General features: G+C 34.5%; 2 protein-coding genes across 2 annotated transcripts; one reads left to right on the top strand and one right to left on the bottom strand.

The window, feature by feature from the left end:
- The first annotated feature begins 3,794 nt into the window (after positions 1–3,794).
- Positions 3,795–6,601, top strand: LOC140827837 (putative late blight resistance protein homolog R1B-17). Its single transcript, XM_073190692.1, is given in 2 exon segments — positions 3,795–4,926; positions 4,928–6,601. Coding segments are annotated over 2 exon segments (2,568 nt in total). The 5' UTR covers positions 3,795–3,862; the 3' UTR covers positions 6,432–6,601.
- A 1,748-nt stretch (positions 6,602–8,349) lies between these two features.
- On the bottom strand, positions 8,350–12,448 carry LOC140827836 (putative E3 ubiquitin-protein ligase XBAT35). The gene is made up of 9 exons (XM_073190691.1): positions 12,075–12,448; positions 11,471–11,585; positions 11,003–11,083; positions 10,806–10,894; positions 10,634–10,725; positions 10,336–10,414; positions 9,945–10,047; positions 9,517–9,602; positions 8,350–9,052 (listed from the first exon to the last, which is right to left on the bottom strand). The coding sequence occupies exons 1-9, from the start codon at positions 12,321–12,323 to the stop codon at positions 8,621–8,623; spliced, it is 1,326 nt and encodes a 441-aa protein (XP_073046792.1). The 5' UTR covers positions 12,324–12,448; the 3' UTR covers positions 8,350–8,620.
- Positions 12,449–20,416: the final 7,968 nt, after the last annotated feature.

The following is a 20,416-nucleotide window of genomic DNA, read 5'->3' as shown; positions in this document are numbered from 1 at the left end:
AAGGGAATGAGAAATATATGTGTCTTATCACATATAAATCAGGAAAGAAATATGTGATTAAAAAACTAGCAATGCTCCATACTGGATTGCATTATACACATATAAGTCCCATTGAATCAAACATGGTAGTTGATAATTCTTTGATATTAACCAATTGGCATGATCGATTGGGACATCCTGGTTCAACAATGATGCGAAGAATTATAGAAAATACACATGGTCATCCGTTGAAAGACCAGAAGATCTTTCAGAATAATAAGTTTCAATGTAAAGCTTGTTCTCTCGGAAAACTTATTATAAGACCATCACCAGGCAAAATCCAAACTGAATCACCAATGTTTCTTGAACGTATTCAGGGTGATATTTGTGGACCAATCCATCCACCATGTGGACCATTCAGATACTTTATGGTATTGATTGATGCCTCCAGCAGATGGTCACATGTATGTTTATTGTCAACTCGAAATGTTGCATTTGCAAGATTACTTGCTCAAATAATAAAATTGAAGAATCAATTTCCCGATTATACAATCAAGAAAATTAGACTTGATAATGCTGGTGAATTTACTTCCCAGACTTTCAATGATTATTGTATGTCTATGGGAATCATTGTTGAGCATCCTGTTGCTCATGTACATACACAGAATGGATTGGCTGAATCATTGATTAAACGTCTGCAAATGATTGCTAGACCAATGATTATGAAAATAAAACTCCCTATTTCTATATGGGGACATGCAATTTTACATGCCGCTGCATTAATTCGCATCAGACCAAGTGCATATCATAAATACTCCCCATTACAGCTTGCATTTGGTCAAGAACCAGACATTTCTCATCTGAGAATTTTTGGATGTATGGTGTATGTGCCTATTGCACCACCGCAACGAAAGAAAATGGGACCTCAAAGAAAGGTTGGAATTTATATCGGTTATGATAGTCCATCAATCATTCGATATCTTGAACCTCAGACAGGAGACGTGTTCACAGCACGTTTTGCTGATTGTCATTTTAATGAGGAAATCTTCCCAATGTTAGGGGGAGAACAGAAACATACCGAAAAGGAAATTACGTGGTATGTATCATCATTGTTACATATGGATCCAAGAACAAAACAATGTGAAAAGGATGTACAGCAAATTGTGCACTTGCAAAGAATAGCAAATCAAATACCAGATGCATTTGCAGACACAAAAGGGGTAACTAAATCATATATACATGCTGCAAATGCCCCTGCTCGAATTGAAATTCCAAAGAAACAAATGGAAGATACTCATGATGTCATTAAACGCCTGAAGCGTGGAAGGCCAGTCGGTTCCAAGGATAAAAATCCTCGAAAAAGAAAATTCATAGAGAAACACGATGATCACAAAATAAAGAATGATGTTTCTGAAGAAACACATGATGATCACAAAATAGAGAATGGTGTTCCTGAAGAAACACATGATGATGAAAATGTTCTGTCAGAACCACAAACTGACGAGAATCATGAAATCTCTATCAATTACATTAATACTGGAAAAATATGGAACCGAAAAGATATAGATGAAATTGATGATATATTTTCTTATAATGTGGCAATCGACATCATAAATGATAACGAAGATCATGAACCAAAATCTTTTGGTGAATGTAAAAATCGGCAGGATTGGATAAAATGGAAAGATGCCATCCAGGTTGAATTAGATTCGCTAAATAAACGTAATGTTTTTGGACCTATAGTCCTTACACCTGAAGGTGTAAAACCTGTTGGATACAAATGGGTTTTTATTCGAAAGCGAAATGAGAAAAATGAAATAGTAAGATATAAAGCTCGACTTGTTGCACAAGGTTTTTCTCAAAGGCCTGGAATTGATTATGAAGAAACGTATTCTCCTGTGATGGATGCAATTACGTTTCGGTATTTGATTAGCTTGGCGGTATCTGAAAATTTAGAAATGCGTCTTATGGATGTTGTTACAGCTTACTTATATGGATCACTTGATAGTAATATATATATGAAAATCCCTGAAGGATTTAAGATGCCTGAAGCACAAAGTTCAAAACCCAGAGAATGTTATTCTGTGAAATTACAAAGATCGTTATATGGGTTAAAGCAATCAGGTCGAATGTGGTATAATCGACTAAGTGATCATTTGATGAAAAAGGGATATGTAAACAATTCAATATGCCCTTGTGTTTTCATTAAGAAAACAACATCCGGATGCGTAATTATTGCTGTATATGTTGACGATTTAAATATCATTGGAACGAGTAAGGAAATTCAAGAAGTTGTGTCATACTTGAAGGAAGAATTTGAAATGAAGGATCTTGGAAAAACCAAGTATTGTCTGGGTTTGCAAATCGAACAAAAAGAATGTGGAATGTTTGTTCACCAGACAAATTATACAGAAAAGATTCTTAAACGTTTTAATATGGATAAAGCAAATCCTTTAAGTACTCCAATGGTTGTTAGATCATTAAACATAGAAAAAGATCCATTCCGTCCATGTGAAGATGATGAAGATATTCTTGGTCCAGAAGTACCATATCTAAGTGCCATCGGTGCCCTTATGTACCTTACAAATTGTACAAGGCCTGATATATCTTTTGCCGTGAATCTGTTGGCAAGATTTAGCTCATATCCAACAAAGAGACACTGGAACGGAATTAAACATATATTCCGTTATCTACGAGGAACGACAGACTTGGGAGTTTTGTATTCAAAAGATGCTAATCCAAGTATAATTGGTTTTGCCGATGCTGGATACTTATCTGATCCACACAAGGCACGTTCCCAAACTGGATATGTATTTACTCGTGGAGGCACTGCAATTTCTTGGCGTTCACAGAAACAAACACTAGTAACAACTTCATCAAATCATGCCGAGATTATTGCACTACATGAAGCAAGCCGTGAATGTGTGTGGTTAAAATCAATGACCCAACATATCCAAATCTCATGCGGATTATCATTCGACGAGAAACCTGTGATACTATATGAAGATAATGCTGCATGTGTTGCTCAAATGAAAGAAGGATACATAAAAAGCGACAGAACTAAACATATTCCTCCTAAGTTCTTCGCATTCACCAAGGAGCTTGAGAAGAATAAATGTATTGATGTTCGTCACATTCGATCAAGTGAAAACTCATCAGATCTCTTCACAAAGGCACTTCCTACGTCAATATTCAGAAAGCACATATATAATATTGGGATGCGCAATCTACGAAATTTGTGAAGAATTGTTCATGTCAACATCAGGGGGAGTTTACGTGACTGCACTCTTTTTCCCTTACTATGGTTTTTATCCCAATGGGTTTTTCCAAGTAAGGTTTTTAACGAGGCAGTATAAAAACACGTAATGAAGACAATCATTATGATCATCATCACAAGGGGGAGTGTTGAAAATATAATATTAAAATGTGTATGTTGAATGTTGAATGTTGAAAATTAGGTAAAATTAGGTGTTGAATATTGAAAATTAGTGTGTGATGATGTATGTAATGAGGTAATTTATTTTGGAATATTTGTATATGAAACTCTATAAATAGAGCACTCATTTGTGAAGAAAATAACAATTTGAGTTGAGAGAAAAATATTATAAAGTGTGTAGTTTGATAATTTTGAGAGTTTGAGATTTTTACTTTTTACCATAAATTTTTACTTTTTCACAAGTAATTACTTAGAATATGGGTTCGGAATATTTTTTTTATTAATTTAATTTCTAATTATTTAGAATATGGGTTCGGGACTTTTATGCTATTATCTAGTAAATGTGTGGTGTGTATTTTACTTGTGGGGTTGGTAGAAACAGCCTGTTCACCTTTTAAGACATGGCGATTTTCTGTTTTTGTAAGATTCCATTACTTCGTTTCAGCAATGGCGTATGCTGCTCTTATGTCTCTGTTGCAAACTTCGGAGCGGATTCTTGAATTTGATCCATACTTCCTCCCTTGTACTAGGAATAATTTCGAATCTTTTCGAGAGAGTATTACTTCCCTGATTTCTTTTCTCGATGATTGCTCCCCTATTTGCACCGCAGCAACCCATGACTTGATAACAAAGATCAGAGATGCAGCTTATGAAGCAGAAGACGTCCTCGAATCTCTCATCGCCACTCACTTTCTGCAGAAGTATGGTAGTGATAGGCATGAGAGATTCGAAAAATTCCCCCGAGGCTTGGAAGAAGTGATAAAGAATATCGAATCCGTTGCAAAAAAAGCGAAGAAGATTCAGCAGGATGGAAGTGGCTTGCACGAGCGGGTGATTTCTACCATTGCTGGTCCGTCGGGGCCAGCTTCGAGGGGCAGTAAATCCATGATGGCATTAGACAATGATCTGGAGACAAGAATACTGGAACAACTAGTGGGAGGACGATCGACACTCGACATCGTACCGATAGTCGGTATGGGTGGCGTTGGTAAGACAACTCTCGCTTCGATCTTGTTTAATAGTCAGCTGATCAAGGAAACTTTTGACATTCGTGGGTGGGTCACAATATCTCAAACGTATAATGCCCAAGAAATAGTTTTAGCCATTCTAAAAGACATTGGAGTACCCTTGGATGGGCAAAAGAACGGTGAGCAGCGTCTATATCAAACTTTATATGGTAGAAAGTATTTAATTGTATTGGATGATGTTTGGAGTACACAGGCATTGGATGATATAAAGAAATCTTTTCCAGAAAATGATAACAATAGTCGAATCATTTTAACGACCAGGCAATCGAAAGTGGCCACATATGCCAACTCTTGTCGCTCTTATCATGATATGAAACTTTTAGATGACGATTCGAGTTGGCGTCTACTTTGTAAGGAGATATTTTTGCATAACGATTGTCCGCCTGATCTGGTTGAAATTGGAAAGGTGATAGCAATACGTTGCCAAGGTACTTCCTTTAGCCATATCAGTTATCGCTGGACATCTAAGAAAGGAGAGCATGAGTAAAGAATATTGGAAATATGTGGCTGAAAACTTGAACTCGGTCTTGAAGACTGCCGATGATCTAATCTTAGAGATATTATCTTTAAGTTATGATTACTTGCCCCATCATTTGAAAGCATGTTTTCTTTATATCGGCTTTTTTCTGCGACATTTTGTTGGCATACCAGTAGCTACTGTGATCAAGCTATGGGTTGCTGAGGGATTTATGAAACCAAGTGGGTCTAATTGTGTGGAGGTGCTTGCAATGGAGTACTTGAAAGATCTTATTGATAGAAATCTGATCTTCGTCCACCAACATAATTCACGAGAGGCCCCAAAGTATTGTGGAATGCATGATCTTTTGATGGATGTATGCACCAAGGAAGCTCAGAAAGAAAAGTTTCTTTGCGTCATGAATAGCCCGGAGACCTTTTTTATTGATGAATCAAAAAACCAACGACGATTAATTATTAATCAAAGTAAAGTTTCTTTGCGTCGTGATTCGGACTATCCGAATTATCTTTGTGATATTATTAGAGCAATGCCACTTCTCCGTTCTTTTGTCCATGATGCTTGTGTTTCTACGTCATTCGTTAGATTAATCTCAGGATTGCTCAAGGTATTGTCTGTCGATGGGATAGATACCAATGAGTTCCCAGTTCTAGAGCTAGTTAACTTGAGATACCTTGAGCTCGGGTTTGTTAATCAAGTTCCTCCCTCTATATCTAGACTATGGAATCTGCAGACCTTAATAGTTAGGTCCTTTGACGATACAACTCTACCTCTCGAAATCTGGGAGATGCCGCAGTTGAGACATCTCCATATTTACGATTTTTATCTGCCAGAAGTTCTTAATTTTCAAGGTAGAGAGACAGGCACGTCGTGTTTTGAAGGCCTTCAAACACTCTCAAATGTAATAAATTTCAGGTGCACAGAGGAGGTCCTTACAAGAATCTTGTATCTCAAAGAGCTGGGAATCAAGTTCTCTCGTGACACTACTGATTGGTCGTTTTACTGTCTAAACAATCTTGCCCATCTGTGTGAACTCAAATCTTTACGCTGCGAGTTCTGGCGGGGCCCAAACAAAACTATCGCGCAAAACATCATATTCCCGTCTTCGTTAAAAAAGTTGGTTTTACTGGGCTCCAGGATCCCGTGGGAAAAGATGACCATTATAGGTATGTTGCCCAATCTTGAAATTCTCAAGCTAAAAGATGGAGCCTTTGAAGGATCCCTGTGGGAGGCGAATGACGACGAATTCAGACAACTAAAGTTCCTATTAATCGAAGGTTCACATGATCTAAAGGAATGGCGTGCCGAAAATGACCATTTTCCACGTCTCCGCCATCTTTTGCTTCGAGACTGTGAAGCTCTGAAGGCAATCCCATGCGGAATCGGAGAAATTCCGACACTTGAAATAATCGAGTTGGAAGCATGCAGGCGTAGTGTCGTGTCTTCGGTGAAGAACATGCTTGGGGAAGACTCTGAAATTCAACTCAAAGTTTCTGATTGTAGATGGGTCTGAGGTATAGCACTACATTATTAGTTTTGCAATGCCAATGATTTATTACTATTCCATGTGTGAAAATATGAAGTAACTCTTAGTATGTGGGACCATTTTATTTTTGTAAGGTATTTTGGGTATCTTTTGTTTTCTGTCTTGTTATCGATCAATTCACTGTTTTAGTCTATTGACTTGTATTTTTTTTCTAATTGGTTGTCTTTTTCGTCGGAATGCTTATGCGTCATCGATAAATACTTGCGTGACACTGAAAATATCATTTTCGATGTGCCATCAAAAAATGCTAAAGCGTGCGGTGTCACATCTTCAATCGGAAGCAAAATGATCAGTATTTTGATAGAACTAGGAGTTTATAACATTTATTATCGAAGGATTAATAAAACTCTAGCTAATTAAAATTCGTATTTTGAGGACTCTACAAACCAGTTGAGTTTTTAGATATCGAGGGGTCTTAGCCTGGAGAGATTTTCAACAAAAAAAAAAATAGATTGGAGACCTTTTCATTGAAGAATCAAATAACCAACTACGACTAATTATTAATCCAACTATTCAAGGAGATGAGAATAATGATTTGGAGGAAGATTGTGCTATATCATATGATGAAGCTTCTCCAGGTTCAGATCATGAAAATGGGATGAACGACGCTGGTTCGGAGCGCGATTGTGCTTCAGATGATGATGATTCAGGTAATGATAATTGGGAGAACGATGATTAATATATTTGCGATATTATTCGAGCAATGCCACTTATCGGTTCTTTTGTCCATGATGCTTGTGTTACTACATCATTCGTTAGATTAATCTCAGGATTGCTCAAGTTATTGTCTGTTGGTAGGATAGAGACCAATGAGTTCCCAGATCAAGTTCTAGAGCTAGTTAACTTGAGATACCTTCGGCTCGGGTTTGTTAATCAATTCCCTCCCTCTATATCTATACTACGGAATCTGCAGACCTTAATAATTTGGTCCTCAGTCGAAATTCCTCTGTCGCTAGAAGTCTTGGAGATGCCACAGTTAAAGACATCTCCAGATTTACCACTGTTATCTGCCAGAAGTTCTTGATTTTCAAGTTAGAGAGACAGACACAACGGGTTTTACAGGCCTTCAAACACTTTCACAGAGAAGGTGGTCCTTCCAAGAATCTTGTATCTCGAAGAACTGAAAATTAATTTTGAGGATGACACTACTGATTGGTCATTTTACTGTCTAAACAATCTTGCCCATCTGTGTGAACTCGAATCTTATCCGCTGCGTGTTCTATGACAAGCCAAACGAAACTCTTGCGCAAAACATCATCTTCGCGCCTTCGTTAAAAAAGTTGGTTTCAAGGGCTCCAGGATCCCATGGGAAAGATGACCATTATTGGTATGTTGCACAATCTTGAAGTTCTCAAGCTGAAAGATGGAGCTTTTGTAGGATCGTTATGGGAGTCGAATGAAGACGAATTCAGACAACTGAAGTTCCTATCAATCGAAAGTTCATGGGATCCAAAGGAGTGGTGAGCCGAAGATTGCCATTTTCCACGTCTCCATCACCTTTTGCTTCGGGACTGCGAAGCACTGGAGGCAATCCCATGCGGAATCCGAGATATTCCGACACTTGAAATAATAGAGTTGCATGGATATACATCTAGTGTCGTGATGCTTGGGGAAGACGGTGAAATTATACTCAAAGTTTCTTACAGCTATCGAAAATTTGGTCACAGATGGTCTAAGGAATTGTACTCTGGTTATCTAGTGCAACTTCAACCTTAAAATAATGTAATATTTGCAACAAATCAAAATTCAACTCCTACCCATCAACTATTAAAAGAAAATATTCTCTACCATTTTATTTTATTCGATTTTTTTTAAAAATAATTTTTTTGAATGATAACATTTTCTATTCACACATCACACATTTTACCATCAAGTTTACACAACCTTTATTCCTTTTAACATTTATATACATTTTTTAACAAATCACTCATCTCAGTTTATACATCATCCAATCGAAAACCCGACCTAAAAAAGAATACACTTTGTAGCCTCATGTCTTTGCTTGTAACAAATATACATTTACCAGATGATGTGAAAGATTAACGACATTACTAAACGTCGTTTAAATACGTGTGGTAAGTCTCTATGCATGCATGTATACATACATATATGTACATGTGATGGGTGTTTTCCTTTATAACACTCATCGGACGAGACTAAACAGCATACAAACGTATAACCTGATTGATTTTGGTGCGACATATGGGGCAAACCCATTTCCTGGCCTTAATCTTCTTCAAACAAGACATACACCCTGCCATGTGGCCACACGGAACGCAAGCTCCTTCGATTGGGGCATCCAGGCAAATCGTACAAGTTGAAGCACTACCATCTTTTTTCTTTTCAACGCCATGAACAGAAATGTCCCCTACAGATAAATCAGTTGGGGTTCGTTCAACAATGGCTGTGCAGGCATTGTGGCTGGTTGAGGTATCAGTTGTGTAACTCTCGTCAGTAGAGTTGAATGAACCTGAGGTCGAGTCGACTTGTGATGCATATCTCTCGTGTTCAGCTGACTGAAGAGAAGTGTGAATTGCCATAGTGAGCTGACCATCATCTAAAGGTGGAGTTGCTTGAACATTCGGGACCTGATCATTGTAGGGAAATTTTAAAAACATCTATGACAGCGAGAGATGCAAACCAAAGCAATAGCAAATAATTTAGTTTCTGACAACATCAACAGCCACGTTCAAATATGGTAAACTGATCCGGTAAAAGAGAGGGAATGGCCAAATGTGAAGGCTTACGCATTCAGACATAAATCAAGCCAGTCATTTTAGCCACAAATATGATTGCACTTCTGCGAAAATCTTTTCTATGGTATACAAGTGAGATAGACCATGGGCAATAACTACGTCCCATGTGAGACCCCTATAATCTTATGGTATAGAGCAACATCTAGAAACCCATTTTCTTCGATTACAATTCTGTTCTAATGTCCTTGAATGCTAATTGCACAATACTCATTTTTTACTGGAAAAAGAAAACCATAAGCTCAAAGATGTTGACACAAAGTACTACATGAAAGTCAAGTTTGCAAAGTATGTTCAACCTGAGGAATTCCTTTGCAAGCATTGCAAAACCGCTGCAGTTGCTGTTTTTCGCTTTCTTGCACAGGTCCCAGTTTAGTTTGTTGGCCTGCCATGTAGGAATAAATTACAATCAACACCGTCTAAATTGTCTTTTGTCATTGAATAAAACTAGAGCAGTATTTCTATAATGACCATTACTTTTATTTGCTTATTTAATAGCATGTTAAAAATTTCCACTTTGATCCAATATTAGCAACTGAAAAATTAACAAAGAAGCACAAGAGCCCTTTTTTAGTATCTGAACTTCATGAAATAAAAGACACATATGTCATCCCTCTTGTAAAGGCTTCCAGCGTCACAGAACTATGCATAAAGGTCAAGATTGCTACCTATCTAGCAGATACATACACAGTTGAGAAAATGATGAATAATAAAGTCGACTACTTACTTTTTGAAAGGTCGACTATAATTGCTACAGGACCAGGCTGATCAAAATTTGGCTCCTGAAGATCGGCATTCCAAAGTGAAATAATCTTCTGAGGTTGGGCATCCTATCAATAAGGTAAAAAGTTCAAGACAAGGAAACGATCTTCAAATGATCAAGGGGGTGTAAATACCCCAAGATGGGAAGAATTATTTACATAGTGTGTATTTTCAACAGAAGAAACAATATCATGTATGTAACCAACTCTCGCAAGGAATCTTACTAGCCAAATAGCCCAATGTAGAATTTTTCATTTTCAATGAGCATGAATGTGATATCAGCGGATGCAAGGCGACTAACTTTACATCAAAGTGCAGGTAAAATTTGAAAAATGAAATGAAAAGCGAAAGGGCACCTGGTCACCAGCATATATAACAACCTCCAAGTTGAAAGGTTCTCTAAGATTGTGGGAACAAGGTAAAACTACCACCCATCTGTACAGTATTTGAAATAACAATGAGAACTTGAGTTTCTTGAAAATAAACAATAATGCAAAAGGAAATCGCCGGAAAAAAAATGTGTGTTGTTTGGGAAACAGAAGCCCATTTTAACCACAAAATCACATGTTCTCACTAACTAATGTACGAGAAGATTAATCTAATAATGGAAGTTCCAAACTACAAATTTCTAATATGGGTATGTATGGTACTCACACTTTTCTTGAAAACAATTGAGGCGCCAGAAGGTCCAAAAACCCCGGCACTTTAATTCTCCTCAGCCAACCAGAGAATAAACACAAGTGACCCTGAGTAGCACAACACAAAAATCAACATTAAATTGTTATTAAATGAAACCAAACTGAACCAGATAAATTCAATGTAGTACCTCGATTCCTCGGACAACATTGATATATCCTTCTGATCTGGCAACTTCCAGAGGTGTTTGGCTATTGTCATTTATTATTAGTGCATTTGCTGAGGTTTCCGAAATCATCGATCAAACAAATAAGAAAATCACGAATGGTATTCCATATTTTGTGGCACAAAAGTCTCGTCATAAAAATGAAAATAAAGAGCACAAACCTCCATGTGAAAGAAGCAACTTCACAGTCTTTTCAAGGCCTTTTCTTGCAGCATGATGTAGAGGAGTTCCAGCAAGTAATCCTTGAAAGAGAATTCAGAAAATAATCAGACACTTAACTTGTAGTAAAAGGTGCTAGCAAGCACTATAACAATGTGGTTTATCAGATCAGAGTTACGTAACATACAGGGAAAAAAGAAATAATATTAATAATAATGGACCATTTTTGTTCATGTGTGATCACAAGTCACCACACCTTTAATATAAAGAAAAGAAAAAGGAACTAAGCAACGGCCAGTAGATTCGGGCTCTGAATGTGTTTCATTATATAAGTTATCAAGAGCAATATGAAGCATCATGATAAGTCTAAACCAAAAAGAGTAACATCTTCAAGCATAACGATATTAATTTGAACATTAAATCCAACAAAAAAATAAATGCTGCAGATATTAAAATTGAAAATTATATACCTGGACGATAAGCATTGACATTGGCACCCAATTCGATCAAAAATTTTGCAACATCATAAAGATTCGGATTTGTACAAGCTAAAATCAATGGAGTCTTTCCTTCAATATCAACCCACTGCCACCACAATCAACATCTTAGCACAAATATGTCAAGTCCCAGTACATAATAATTAGATCACTGAACCAAATCATTTGGGTCTTTCATTCACATTTTCCCTGCTAACAATGTTTCTCATACTCGCTACTACATATATGACTGGATAAAGCCCAAAAAAATCAAAGATCGTAACTACTAATCACTCTAAAATGACAAGAACATATAATTTCAAGCGTGCAAAACGGTATGTCGAACTAAGTTCCGGTCTTGATATATCGAAAATCACGTCTTTCCATTGCATGTAACGCAATGAATCAAGCACAAAAGCCGGCAAGAATTTGCACATATAATCGACACTATACTTTCTCTACATAATTCAAACCCAAGTTCTCAATTTTACCAAATACTTCACAAACACTGGGAATCAGAGGTGGGCCGCAAAGTGAGAAATAAGCAATCAGAAAACACCCAAAAAAATATCAAGAATTTCTATATGAAATTATATACCTCAAGTCCAGCGCCTTTACTTCGCAAAGCTTTGATGCCTTCGATGTTTCCATTTTTCACTTGATGATGCAACAACTCATCCTTAGATGGGCGTAGCAATATGAATATTATGCATCTTACTAAACATATCATGCATATTACTGAAAGAACAAAAAGAAAAAACAAAATAAAAACCCATTTCAACAAGAAAAACAAAAAGGAAAACAAAATCAACCCCCATTTCGACAAGCAAGACAGAAGGGGTATCATGGAGGCTCTTTTTTCTTTTCTGGGGGAGATGAAAGGGGTGGCGTTGACTAATCTTGGGAACTAAGGGCTTAATTCTTTGGTTTTTCAGGGGGTCTTCGTCAACACCACCAACAATAGAAATTTGTGAGAAGTTTGAACGAAAATATTTTTTTTTTATATCAGTAAATTAAGCAATAAATTTATAATCTTAATTTATATAAAAAAAAATAAATTTTATTAAATACTTACTTTTATATTTAATTTAATAATAATTGATACTAATTAGTGTGAAATCATAGTGTAACTTGAGAAAGATAATATTAAAAATAATTCGCAATAACTTTGAGAAAAAGTATGGTTATCCAAATAATTTGATACAGGTGTCCGACATATATATATATATATATATATATATATATATATATATATATATATTAATACCAAAATTATGAGTAGGTCTCTTGTGAGACGGTCTCACGAATCTTTATCAGTGAGACGGATCAACTCTATCGATATTCACAATAAAAAGTAATATTGTTAGCATAAAAAGTAATATTTTTTCATGGATGACCCAAATAAGAGATATATCTCGCCAAATACGACCCGTAAGACCGTCTCACACAAGTTTTTGTCGAAAATTATATATAAAACATGTTGGACTAAGACGAGATAATTTTTTATATGCAAAAATAACTGACAAATAGCAAACATAGTTTTTTATGTTGTCCAATAACTATGTTTATTTTTGTACAACTAATAAGAAGACATTCTTCTATTAGAGGTGATGCATCTCAAAATTATATATCCAATATATGAGTCACTTCATTGATCAATATAGAAAAAATTGACACGGTTATGGACAATGTAATAAAACTATATGTATATATTATATTCTCATTTAATAATAATAATTAAATCATGAAAACTTATTTTAATAAATGTGTAGCACGTTTATAATTATATTTGCATATTTGTAGTAATTTTATATAAAATAAATAAATACACTGAAAAAATAATTATTTAGAAAAAACAAACAAACAAACACAGACATATTTGCACTACTTATTATTATTATATAAAAAAGAACGAGTAGCATTCACGGAGCCACCAAATCTAAGTTTTTTATTTTATTTTATTTTGCCCTTCTGTGATAATAGTTAGGTAGATTAATTGTTTTATCTTTTCAAATTCAATCAAAACTGAAAAATAATCATTCTTTTAATTTAAAGTTTTCTTTACTTTTCAAATTATAATATTATATTTTATCTTAAATACCGTACATATTTCAAAGAGTAGGTTTGTTATGAGACAGTCTCACGAATCTTTATCTATAAGACGAGTCAACTCTACCGATATTCACAATAAAAAGTAATACGTTTAGCATAAAAAATAATAATTTTTCATGGATGACTCAAATAAGCGACATGTCACACAAAATACGATCCCTGAGACCAATATCTTACACAAGTTTTTGCCTATTTCAAAAATTTAAATAATATTTGATGCATTTTTTTACAGAATTACAATATATAATACTATAAAATAATATGTGATATAAATATTTTTTACAATATATGTAGGTTTCTAAATAAGATTGATTTGATGACAGAAGATTATTATCTTCGTATTGTTATCTGAAATGATATAAATATTTTTATATAATAATTATTTATAATGATACTTAAAATTTTATCATATTCATTACATAAGATCAGTATATTTAAAATGATTATTCGAACGGTCATATTTTACTAATTTTAATAATTACTTATATAAAACAATACTTCATGCATCACATGTATGAAAATATTAATTAAGATTCTAGTGAAGTTGGCCAACGATATTATTGCTATGCATAATTTATTAGTGAAGATGACTATTTATTTTAGAATATGATACACTTAATTTAAGTTTATAATCGCTCGTAGCAAATATTTTAAGACAAAACTTTGGCTGGCATGTTGTGGGAAACTTGGTACAATTTCCTTGTCAAAATGGTACATTCGAGAGAAAAAGAACTTAACTATTTTTTATATGTTCCGAGTAAATTCAAACGCTCAACACAGTATTCTACAAACTACGTTGATCAAGTAAACCACGTTAGATAAATTTTATGTGATAGACTCAAAGTTGAAATAAAAAAACATGAAAAGATTGAATACTAACTTTTTTTTAACATGGGTGAGGTGAATTGTTTTGTTTTGATTTTACGTGAGTTTGGATTTCATCTTTTTCTAGAGCAATCTCGTCGTTGCAGCATTGCTTGATTGATTGTGATGTGGTCTCCCATCTATTAGTGTTCATTTTTATGTCAATTCAGTTTTGTTTTCATTGAGAAAATGTTTCAAGATTCAAGTTGTCAAAATTATTATTATTTATACGGAACAGTTGCGTTGGTAATTAATATTTGATATAATTTTACATGGAAAGGTGCGTGATTTAAATAGGAATTTAGAGAAATCTCAATTGTATGTTTATTGCAGAGATTTGATGCTTTTTTTAAAATGATGTCCTTTTTTGAAATTGATAGATTTCTGCAGTTTGATAGATGCTATCCATATGGTTAGTGATCTCATCCACCAAGTACGTGATACATTTACTAAATGATCATTCATCCATACATCATGTTTGAATGAGTGATCATGATTTATCTACTCAGCATATATGTCATGTAATGAGCGGATAATGACATTATCCACGTGGGTAACAAGAACAAAACTGATTTCTACTGGCTTTTACATAATCTCAAATAATTCTAAAGATTTCACTTAATTTTTTAGATTTATTTTGTACGACTTTTTATAGATATTTGTAAAAATTTTGTGGAAACCTACATAAATTTGTAATTTATAGTTAGTACTTTTTATCTATTTCTTTGAACTAGTCATTCATGTGAATAACTTTTATTTATTTAAAATAATTTCATTTATCAATATAATTTTTTTTACTTGTGATTTGATTTACAAAAAAATGATAAATAAGTCACTACTAAACTTATTACGATTAAAGTTCAATTATTCAAGTCAATTCAACATATTTAGTTAACTAATTAATATTTTTTAATATATAAAAATAATTAATATTAATAAATAATCAAACTTAAAATAATTTCATTTTTCAGCAAATTTTTTATGAAAAGTATATTAATTTTATTTTTGATAATATGTCTAATCACAATAAACAAAACAATTATTTGTACCTGAATTATAAAATAAATATGTTAAAATATTTGAAATTAGTGTAACAAAATAAACAAAACAACTATTTAATAAATATGATTTTAAATTTTGCCAGGTTACAACTTGAAAAATAAAATGAATAATGTTAAACTATTGTTAGCAATAAAAAAAAATATATATGTTTTTTAAAAAAAACCAAAGAAAAGGAAAAATATTATATGTAAGAGAAAAAATAAGTTAACTAGTATTTGTATAGGTTTTTTTAAATAAAAATGAAAGTGAATATAAGAGTTTGAGATATTTTCTAGTTAAATGTTAATCAACTTTTTAGATTGAATCAAATATAATTTTTTTATATTTTTTTAAATACATCTAGATTTTTGTTGAGTTTTTAAAAGTCAATTTAAATAGTACATAACTTTTTAAATCTTTTAAAAAGTTTACATTAAATATATAAAAGTTTAGATTGAATATTTATAGACTTTTAAACCGCACAAAAGTTATTACAAATGTAGAACCAATACACCACATTGAATTGGGAGTAAGGAGTTTTTGCTTGATTTCTTTCTAGTTCTTGATAAATTTTAGACCTAGAAAAATTATCCGAAAAGATTTAATGCTAGAATATAGAAGAAAATTAAAATTATAAATAAATATAGTGTCGGGTGTATCTTGGAAAAATAGGTTCTTCTTGGGAATATATGTTTTGAATCAATAAATTTAAATTTTTTTTAAATTTTTATAATACTCAATTAAGCCTAGCTTGTTTTACCATCAATTTTCTTATATTATATGACAAAATAATATTTACTGTTATTTTTTTAAAAAAATATCAAACATTATACCGAACCGGACTCAACTCGATTTTGATTTTTTTTAAAATTAAATAAAATTCAAAAAAATAAAAATAATATTTTAATTTAAACACATAATAACAAAATCTCACTTATATATTATTTAAATTTGAAAGTCTAATCATAGAAAATTAAAATACATTTACTAAATCAAATAAATAATTATTAAAAAATATACAAAATAAATATTAAATTATAAAAATTTATAATATAAATATAATAAATATTTTTGAATTCTTGAAATTCATTGTATAACTCATCCTGCTCAGTATTACTAGCTGATGCTATTATATTAGGAGGTTTTCCCCTGCCACCTCGCCCTCTATAAGAGGACTCTCCTCTGCCTCGAGAGTACATATCTGTGAAAAAATTCATTAAGATAAATATTCTCGAGTATCTTCACCTTTTTTATAAATAATTTCAAAATCAAAAGGGGCTAAATGAGCCTGCCATCTAGCAAACATTTGCTTAGACACATCATGTTTAAAATCTTTATTAAACATAAATTTTGCAGATTTGCAGTCAGTTTTTATAATAAACTTTTGATTGTATAAATCATCTTGAAATTTTAAAATACATCTAACAATAGCTAAGATTTCTTTTGCTACTATAGAGTAATTTTTCTGGGCATTATTCCATTTCCCAGAATAAAATCTTATAAGATATTCTTGTTTAGTTTGGGGATCTTTTTGTTTCAAAATTCCACCAAAACCTATATCAGAAGCATCTGTTTCTACAATCTTATCCCATAAGGGATTAGCCAGCATAAGACAAGGAAGATTTTTAACTTTATCTTTAATAATCTGAACAGCTCTAGTATGCTTATCTGTCCAAGGTAAAGGATTTTTCTTTAGTCTATCATATAAGATAGCAGAATCTTTAGTAAGATTTTGAATATAAGGAGAAATATAATTTAAACTTCCTAAAAATCTTTGCAACTGAGTTTTATCAGTTATTATATCAGGAAATTTTGATCCAAATTCTATACTTCTTTGAATAGGAATAATTTTCCCTTTTTCAATCCTATGACCAAGAAATCTGATATTAGTTTGAAACAAAATCATTTTAAAAAATATTTAAAAAATTTAGGTCGACCCAAGTTGATCCGAACACGTTTATATTTTCGTATCAAATATTGGGTTCAACCCGACCTCACCCAAAAACAGCAAACTCAAACCCGATTTTTTCCGATCAAATTGTGTCGACTCAGCGAGTTGATCCCATTTTGACACCCCAACCTTCAACAGTAACCACGCATATAGTAAATTGTCTAGCTCTGTACAAGTGTCTCCTTTTGCTCGAACAAAGAAAGAGTATCATGTTTCTAAATCATCTTGTATATGTATCAACACCATAAGCATAAGCTTATACCCAAACATCAACAGGGTGACGCAGAAATACCAAGTCAATGAATCATTGACCCTATCCACCAATAATCAAGGGGCAAGTTCCCCTCCACGTTCTCAGATTGGCTAAAGCCAAAACAAGGGCCACGTCCTCACATCATGGCCAATACACGAGTATCTATTTGAAGTGAAACAGAGTGGAGAAAATCCTTGCAGGCATACATCTGTAGGTTTAACAAAGCTGCCCTGTAAGTACTATCATGTGCCCCCGAGTAAAAGGCAGGAATGTGCTAATGATACTAGTGAGTGCAGGCAATTGAAGCGAGCTTGTTCTTTGCCGAACCCGACCGAAGTCGATACATCTGTTAAAAGAGTATGGGGAAAGGATTCCTATTTCATCATACCTTTTAGCACCCAGGGCTTTTAGCCCCTGGGTGGGAGGTCGGGATAGTTCCTCATGAGGAAATCGAGCCCGAGAAGAAAAGGCACGGGAGAGCTTTTCCCACCTTGGACGTAATTAAAATGATTTCAGGCAGATCTACTGTAAGGTCCAAAAGTCAACTCACATAAACCGCATGCATGCATGCAAATGATTTAAATTGTTTAATTTTTTTTATTTAATTGACTTTAAATTCTTAAATGATACATAATATATGATTGAGGGTCTAATTGGATGATTTCATGAAAACTGAAGATTTTATACGAATATTCGATAATAAGTTGGGGAAAAGAGACCGGTGACGATCAAAATAAAAATATTTTTCGATAAATATTTTTAATGCTTGTTAATATGATTAATATTTTAAAAAATTCTGGAGTTCAAATTATTTTACGAGCCGAGCTCGATTTTATCCAGGGAGCCGGTTTTGGTCAAACGAAAGACTTCTGAAGGACCAAAAATATTATTTCTGAAAACAAATTTTTGTAAACTTATTTTTGAATTAAATAGATCCTAATGGGCTTAATTTACCTAAGATTAGTGGGCCTAATTACTCATAAACATAAAGCCCAAAAACCTAACCCATTAAACACTTGAATTTCGAAATTTATATATAGCAAAGCTAGGATTTTACACACCCCATAGCAGCTGCACCTCACACACTACACACACACACACAAAAAAATCGAAGTTTTCGTCGCTCGTTCGTCTTCCTTCGCAACACACGCCAATGATCGTATATTCGAGCGTTTTAAATGCAAAGACACGTTTCTAAAACTTCTTTGACGCACCGTTCAACTCGTATTATGCTTGTTTTACGTATTTTTGCATGAAAAATATTTAGGTACAAATCGTTTAACATATGAATTTTATTTTGAAAGTTTTGACGATTCTCATGCGTATATGAACGTGTTATGATTCCCAAGGGTTAGGCTGCCAACATATAATGTTTAAGGGATGGAACAAGGGTGGTGTAAGGTGGAAATGAGGGCTGGAGAGTAGCGAGGAGGGGCTGTGCATGGAAGGGATCAAAAGCTAAGGTCTAGCATAGACGCATGGGGCAAGGAGGCACAACCATGAGGGAGACGCACCAGGGCTGGTCCAATGCTGGGTGCGCGGCTCAGGGACATGGCTAGGAAGAGTCCTAGCATGGCTGAACTCTAGGCTGCACAAGGAAACACGAGGCACTAGGGCCCTCGACTTGGAGGGGCGCGCAGTTGGTGCAATTCGTGGGGGCGGGCGTGTGGCTCGATCGGGGCTGGCTAGGCTGGTCCAATAGTGTCTATAGGGTGTTCAGAGATGGCTAGGTGTGTGTGGAGTCGGTGTGTAGATATTACGAGGAGTCCTAGCATGTCTAGACTCCTAGTCATGCAAGGAAAGGGGCCTGCGGCTAAGAGGACTCATGCACAGGGACTTCTCGAGTGGGCTAGGGCTGGTGTACTGGTCTAGGCTAGATCAGGAGGGGTGCTGATGAGGGTATGGTCCTAGGTGGCTCGGGGGGAGGCTCGATGGAATTAGGCGCTGGGCTTGAATTAAATGCTAGGGTTCAAATAGGTTAAGGAATAGGTAAGTGGCTTGAAGCATAGTTCACGGGGGTCAGTTCACGGTCACGCCCTCAAGGGGCCCGAGTTGATATACATCGATGTAGAGAAAGTGGCCCTAGAGTTGGTAATTACTGCAAGAAAGTTGAGACCCTACTTCTTGTCTCATTCTATTATTGTCCTCACTAACATTCCGCTCGAAAGGATTATGACCCACCCAAATATAATCAAAGCTCATGCCCTGTCAGACTTCTTAACTGAGATTGCCAACTTCGGGCAGAAAAAAAATATGAAGGATATTTGTAGATGGTGCATCTAATAAGGAATGATGAGGTGTGGGGGTCGTCCTGATCTCCCACCCGGGGAAAAATAAAATGATCGTAAGATTAAATTTTAGGGTTTCTAACAACGAGGCCGAATATGAATTTGTCTTGATCGGGATGAGAGCAACCTCAGGCAGCTGGAGCAACTCGAGTCACCATTTACTCGGACTCACAGCTGGTTACTTAGAAAAATAAGGGGATCTTATGAGACCCAGGACGAAAGATTGATGAAGTATTTAAAAGCCATCCAAAAAGTTATCTAAAAGTTTCACCGACTGGAGCGTGAATCAGATTCCCCAAGAAGAAAACGTAGAGACTAACGTCTTGGTAAAAATGACAGCATCCTTAACTGAGGTAAATGAACGAGAAATCTTATTCCATATAGATTTGGTATCCACAACTGAATCTGGTCACCGGTTCCTCAGGAAGACA

The sequence above is a fragment of the Primulina eburnea genome, chromosome 3 (assembly GCF_022965805.1).
Source record: "Primulina eburnea isolate SZY01 chromosome 3, ASM2296580v1, whole genome shotgun sequence".
In the NCBI taxonomy this organism is placed as follows: Eukaryota; Viridiplantae; Streptophyta; class Magnoliopsida; order Lamiales; family Gesneriaceae; genus Primulina; species Primulina eburnea.
This window is presented reverse-complemented; position numbering and strand designations above follow the sequence as displayed.

Coding starts and splice junctions, on each gene's coding strand:
- LOC140827836 (XM_073190691.1), bottom strand. CDS start 12,323: ATGATACCCCTTCTGTCTTGCTTGTCGAAATGGGGGTTGATTTTGTTT. Junction 10,726..10,805: donor ATGTTGTCCGAGGAATCGAG/GTACTACATTGA, acceptor TGTGCTACTCAG/GGTCACTTGTGTTTATTCTC. Junction 9,053..9,516: donor CTTGCAAAGGAATTCCTCAG/GTTGAACATACT, acceptor TACAATGATCAG/GTCCCGAATGTTCAAGCAAC.